At 31.5% G+C, this 6,626-nt stretch overlaps 1 protein-coding gene across 2 annotated transcripts in view; it reads left to right on the forward strand.

Moving 5' to 3' along the window:
* LOC108756568 (plastin-2) overlaps positions 1-4,179 on the forward strand; it is a 29,536-nt gene extending 25,357 nt beyond the window's left edge. For both annotated transcript variants that reach the window (XM_018500464.1, XM_018500463.1), the window contains exons 2-4: positions 341-771; positions 1,130-2,342; positions 3,110-4,179. In XM_018500464.1, the coding sequence (XP_018355966.1) occupies positions 341-771; positions 1,130-2,342; positions 3,110-3,307 (1,842 nt within the window). In that variant the 3' untranslated portion in view covers positions 3,308-4,179. The remainder of the gene's footprint in view (positions 1-340; positions 772-1,129; positions 2,343-3,109) is intronic.
* The last annotated feature ends 2,447 nt before the right edge of the window (positions 4,180-6,626 follow it).

Consider the following 6,626-nt stretch of genomic DNA (forward strand, 5'->3'; position numbering starts at 1 on the left):
GCGTGACAGAAATCACGTTGTGAAAAAAATTACTGCCATATATTGCACAATGTTATCAAGAGTGGTATTGCTGCAAGTTTGATTTTATCAGACGTTATCTAATATTATTATCAACACTTAGCAGTAGCTATACGAAAAATTAGTATAAATGAAGATAAAAGAAAAAGTTTGGTTTCTCTTGTAAATCACATTGATATCAATGCAATTGATGTCAACGCAAAGAGAATTTCTTAATTAAATTTAAAAGGATAAATGTTTTGTATGATTTCTAAAATGTCTTTCATGATGCAATTTTATCGAACTTTCGATGAAAGGATTAATGATTCCTTTTCTTGGATAGATTGACGCGAATGGAGATGGTTTCATCAACGTTACCGAGTTGCGAAACGCTTTGGACGTTTGCGGTTTCAAAATGCCGGGCTACAAAGTGCGTCAGATGATCGAGGAATACGATGATAAGCAACGGTTGGAGCACAAAGGTCGGCTCTCCTTCGAGGAGTTTGAAAAGCTCTGCAAGGAACTCAAAGCCAATGAATTGGGCTCCACGTTCAAGCAAGTCGTGTCGAAAAAGGAGAACCTTGAGACTTTGGGTGGAATTTCCGAGGCATCCAGCGAAGGAACTACGCATTCTGTCAGGCTCGAGGAACAACTAGCATTCAGCGATTGGATAAATACTAATTTGTCGCACGATCCTGACTTGAAACACTTGCTGCTTATCGATCCCGAAGGAAAGACGCTCTATGATAAGGTCAAGGATGGAATATTACTCTGGTGTGTACAATGTATTATTATTATCCAGTTCTACATCATCTCTTTTTGTCATTATTTCTATAATATAAACTTTTCTAAATATATTATTATTATAATATATTTAAAAAATCGAATAAAAAAATTTATTTTTATTTTTGAATTATATTCTAAAATTTTATTGAAATCTATCTTTTTTAATATTTAAATTGATAAATAATGTTATTAAAAGTAATAAAAAAATATAACTGGAACTAACAAGCATAAATTTCGATTAATTTTTAAATATAATAATATTGAAATTCTATCAATTTATTTTAATGATGAAATGGCTCTAAAATTGGTTAACCTATCAAAAATTAATTTTGCACTTATTTTTCAGTAAAATAATCAATCATTCTTGCCCGGACACCATTGACGAGCGCACAATCAACAAGAAAAATCTGACGTTGTACAAGAAACATGAAAACTTGACACTAGCTCTGTCTTCAGCGCAAGCTATTGGCTGCAACATCATAAACATCGATGCTCATGATCTCACCAAAGGTTCGCCCCATTTGGTGCTAGGTTTGCTCTGGCAGATCATCCGAATCGGCTTATTTAACCAGATCACTCTCGAGAACTGTCCTGGTTTAGCTACTCTCCTGCAGGAAGGTGAACGAATCGAAGATTTGTTGAAATTATCTCCGGAGGCCATTCTTCTCAGATGGGTGAACCATCATTTGGAGAATGCTGGCATCGCCAGGCGGTGCAACAACTTCCAATCTGACATTACGGATTCTGAGATTTATACTTATCTCATCAAACAAATCGCACCCAACTCAGCTGGTGTTACCTTGGAAGCCTTGATGGAACCGAATCACATGTCTAGGGCGGAGATTATGCTCCAACAAGCCGCAAAATTGGGCTGTCGTAGTTTTGTGACGCCTAGTGATGTTGTGAATGGCATTTATAAGCTCAATTTAGCCTTCGTCGCCAATATGTTTAACAATTACCCTGGATTAGATAAGCCAAAAAGCAACATTGAAGGTTTAGAATCTTTAGAGGAGACGCGAGAGGAAAAGACCTATAGAAATTGGATGAACTCAATGGGCGTTTCGCCACATGTTAATTGGCTCTACTCAGATCTCGCTGATGGTCTGGTGATCTTCCAATTGTACGATATTATCAAGCCAGGCACTGTAAATTGGAATAAAGTGCACAAGAAATTCACAAAACTTCGAAAGTTTATGGAGGCATTAGAGAACTGCAATTACGCTGTCGAGTTAGGTAAACAGATGAATTTCTCGCTTGTGGGCATCGCCGGAAAGGATATTAATGATGGAAATGCAACCTTAACGTTGGCCTTGATATGGCAGTTGATGAGATCATATACGTTGTCGATTCTGACGTCTCTAGCAGGAACTCAGGGAAGTACTGTAGAGAAAGAAATCATTCAATGGGTAAATTCTAAACTCCAGGCAGCTGGAAAAAGCAGTATCAAAGGATTCCAGGATTATTCAATAGCGGATGGCAAAGTCGTCCTCGATCTCATCGAAGCAATCAAACCCGGCTCGGTTAATTACAATCTCGTTAAGGATGGTGGAACTGAACATGTAAGATTTTCGCTTTTATTTCTCGATTTTTGAGAGCTTGTGTTCTCAATTAATGTCAAAGTTAATTTGATTTGTATTGCAATAACTACTTTTATAGGTATGATCAATCACATTTATACTATGCTTACCTTTATCTCACGTTATATCATTGATATCGAGCTTTGTCGGCCTTAATTCATAATGCAAGTTAATTAAACCTTGCAAAACTTTAAATTGCACGAAAATAATTTTGATAAATTTGAATCAAATATTGTTGAAATTTTTTTTTTAATTTTAAAGAAGATACTGATCATATTCTGAAAGAAGGAAATAAGACCTCAAAAACTTTTGCAGATTTCTATTTTTTTATGACTTATAGTATCGATAAAAATTTAATGAATATATATCCAAGTCAAACTCAAATTTTTGTTTTGATCGATAAAATTAATCTGTAATTGCAAAGTTCTTAGCAAACCAAACCCTCATTACATATATGTTAGTAGAAAAACACTTGTCCCTACTAATTATCTAGCATATTCAAATGATCTATACTCACAAATTGTTTCCTTCAATCTTCAAATATCTGTCTCCGTGCCTGTAGGTATCAGCCATAATTAATGTTTAATAAATTGGAAATTTTTCTCCCATATTGCTCACGGAAATTCAAAGCTGAAAGTTTCAATTACACGAAAGTGTGGAACATTCTAGTCTAGATGAATCAATCCCTCTTAACGCCTTATCGTTGGTATGACTAATCAACAACTATCTTTTTTTTTTTTGTTACACAGGAGAATCTGGACAATGCGAAGTACGCGATATCTTTGGCGCGAAAGTGCGGTGCGCGTGTCTATGCGTTACCGGAAGACATTACCGAGGTGAAGCCAAAGATGGTGATGACGGTATTTGCCTGCCTGATGGCGATGGACTACATGCCGAATATGGACTCTGTGAAAAATCAACAGAACAACGTAAATAACGGCCAATAATGTCGGCATCAATTCGTCATCGTGTTGTTCTACCTAACGCGTGCCGTTTATCTTTTGTATACAAGAACTTTTGATCGGATTGCGCCGCACACGCTTCTTCCATGAGCGTAATATTTGTACATACGTAGATTAAGTTAATTTGTTTTTGAAGAGAATATTAGGGATTACTACTGCTAGGAAAAATACATGAAATGAGAAGGGGAACTCCTTTGGAATTTGACGAAATATCATTTGATCCCTGTTTGTTAAACGAACGAAATACACATATAACAAGGAATGCTAAGATCATATTTGGTATAAGAAATTACTATAAAGTTATTACTATAAAGTCTGGATATTTTTTGATTAAAACGTACGAATATGTCCATATAGTCAATTAAATGTATGTGCGATATAAGATTTCCAAATTTAAAATAATTTTTAAGTAGACTATTATAAAATGGCGATAATAACTTTGATCTAAGTATTGAAGATTTACGGTATCAAATGCCGATATTTCTCGTGCCAGAAAGTGTATTTACTTACAAGATAAGAAAAGTACAGATTATTATGTGTAAGTCGCTTTTGAATCGGCACTATTTATTCTAAACACTTTTCTACTACGTGCGACTTATCATATCTTACTGTGCAAAGTGGAATTCTCCTTCTCCATTGTTTATGCAATCATATCATTCGTTTTTACATTATACATATACCACAACATCAGGTTTGTATAAATCGATTTTACATCGAGTACTCAAGTGAAACAAGTAGAAAACATGCTAGAAACCATTGAGAAATATTCAAAGCGTATACTCAGAATGTACAGGGTATACTGGCATTAATTTCAACAATTGATTTTTTGGAAAAATTTTAATTTTGATTTTGTTAGCAAGAGCATTGATCATTGAATCTTAAAATTATTGCAAAATGATAATTTTTGCGAGTTTTTCTCTTCAAAGAAAAAAACTTAATTTTTTTGTCAAGAAATTAAAGTTTTGTACTATTCTATATACATTTTATGTATTGTAGATAAATCAACTTGTTTTGCAAATACGTGCTACATAGAATAATTTAACATTTAAATTACATAGTACAGTCATAAATATATACTTAACACGAAATACACACATACGTATTTGATAATCTAGATGTAAGAGATTTGTGATCTATTTAAATGGTTATTTTATACACTCGGTGATTCACAGTATTCAATCAGAAGGTTATAAGTCATAACGGTCTAAAGCTTTTTGATTGACTATTTTTCTTGCACATTAATATTGCATGAATGAATTTTATATCCAGCGTAATTTATAATGACTGTACAAATTATATACTTTATATTTCTTTCTACAATATATACACGATAATATCAAGAAACACTTTTTATACATCTTGTCTGGCTATAACAAGAATTAATTCCTGAAATAGGAATAAGAAGGCCTTTTGATACTTTTTTCATGAAATCTGCTCTCTCACTAGCGTGGCAATAGCTTCTATCGTCATTAACATATTCAACATAATGCATATGCGAAAGGTATTAGTCGACGACTGATCATATACTTTGTGAATGGACGACAATGAATAATAATTATGTTGACGCACAAAAGTAATTGTAATCGTGCCATTATAAGTATTGAAGTTTAAAACTGATTCTGATAATTCAATATTTACAATAGATTTATAATCGATTCGAATCATAACATACTTATGAATCTAAAACAATATTCGTGATTATTATCTGTGAATGAAACAGTTAAAAAACGCAAATTTTTTTCGAGCTTGCGTATTTTTGCAATGTGTTATTGTTATACGCAACGTATATAAATATATATAGATTCAGAAATTAATTGTTTTAAAGAAATTAGTATTCCTTTTCTAATCAAGTTTAGTCGCAAGATTTGTTATTGATTAAAGTTTTTTTAGAAGCAAACACATGTGAAATAAGACTGCAATATGAATACACAATAAATAACAAAAAGGCCTTATCGGTCTGAGCTGGATTGAGCTAGAAATATTAATAATTTATTTTTACATCATTTAATTCAGCATTGAAAACATAAAAATGCATTTTTATAAATACTATATATTTCCGTATAAATTTATATAGAACTGAATATGTATATAAATTCATACCGAAATATTGTTTAAGCATTATAATATTCAGCTCAGAAATATTTTAGGACGAACTCCATTTGTATTTGTATTGCGTAATTATTTTTGTGCATTAAATTTTAAAAATTATTGCAAAGGATGCATATTAGAGGTTTATTAAAAATTTAGCATGCTTCTTGCATTTACAATTGTGTAGTTGACTTAGATTACGACGAATCAACTGTTAATTATAACGGACGCTAAGTGTAATTATGTTAGAAGATATGAGAAATTATCTACAATGAATTAAGTGCAATGCATGTTATCGCGATTTGCATAAATTACTTCTATTCTCCAAATTAGTTTTTTGTGGATAAATTCATTGCCTAAAAGTATTAAAATTCATTAATGTCAAGGTTGCATTATCATTTCAAGAGAATACGAAGTACATGTGGATATAATTACAATGCATTCATATGTAAATACGGAAAAAATTGGGTTAAAGCTCAAAAGTGAAATTTAATGTGACTCAAATTTGAAACACGTTTATATTAGCTCTGTGTGTGATCACGCGATTCAAAAATTCTCAAGGGCCATTTGCAATTTGACTAATTAGAATTAAATATCGCAATCATTGAATAATTCTCAATTATGATGATTATTGTATACGTATACATTTCATACATAGACACATACGCGCGTATACACATATATACACGCACATTCCATATTGTGTGTGTACGTGAACATGCGTCCATCATTCTAGTTATAATTTAATGTATGCGTAACATAAATAAAAAAATTTACTATGTGCATTTACTATTTACTAAATTTTATTGCATTACTGTTAACTGTAATAGTAATAATACGTAATGAAATTTTTAAAGAAATAATTTTAAGAACATTTGATTAAATCGAATTATTTTCTGTCTATTTTATTATTGTATACATATATACATATTTCTATAATAAGCTTTTACTTTTTACATTGTTTTACTCTTTTATTATATAAATAATTAGAGTTCGACCGAAACTTTTATCGAAACTGGAAACTAACATTTATTACGTATCAGTTTTGACTGAAACACCTCATATAGCTCTTCTTTATAAATATTAATTTTGATATGTGTAATTGTTTCAATAATTAAATTATGATGTTTATAAAGAAGAAATACTTATATTCTTTAGCCAAAATTGACATACAATCGATATTTCAGTTTTTGATTTCGATTGAAATTTAATTATT

The sequence above is a fragment of the Trachymyrmex septentrionalis genome, unplaced genomic scaffold (assembly GCF_001594115.1).
Source record: "Trachymyrmex septentrionalis isolate Tsep2-gDNA-1 unplaced genomic scaffold, Tsep1.0 scaffold128, whole genome shotgun sequence".
Taxonomy (NCBI): Eukaryota; Metazoa; Arthropoda; class Insecta; order Hymenoptera; family Formicidae; genus Trachymyrmex; species Trachymyrmex septentrionalis.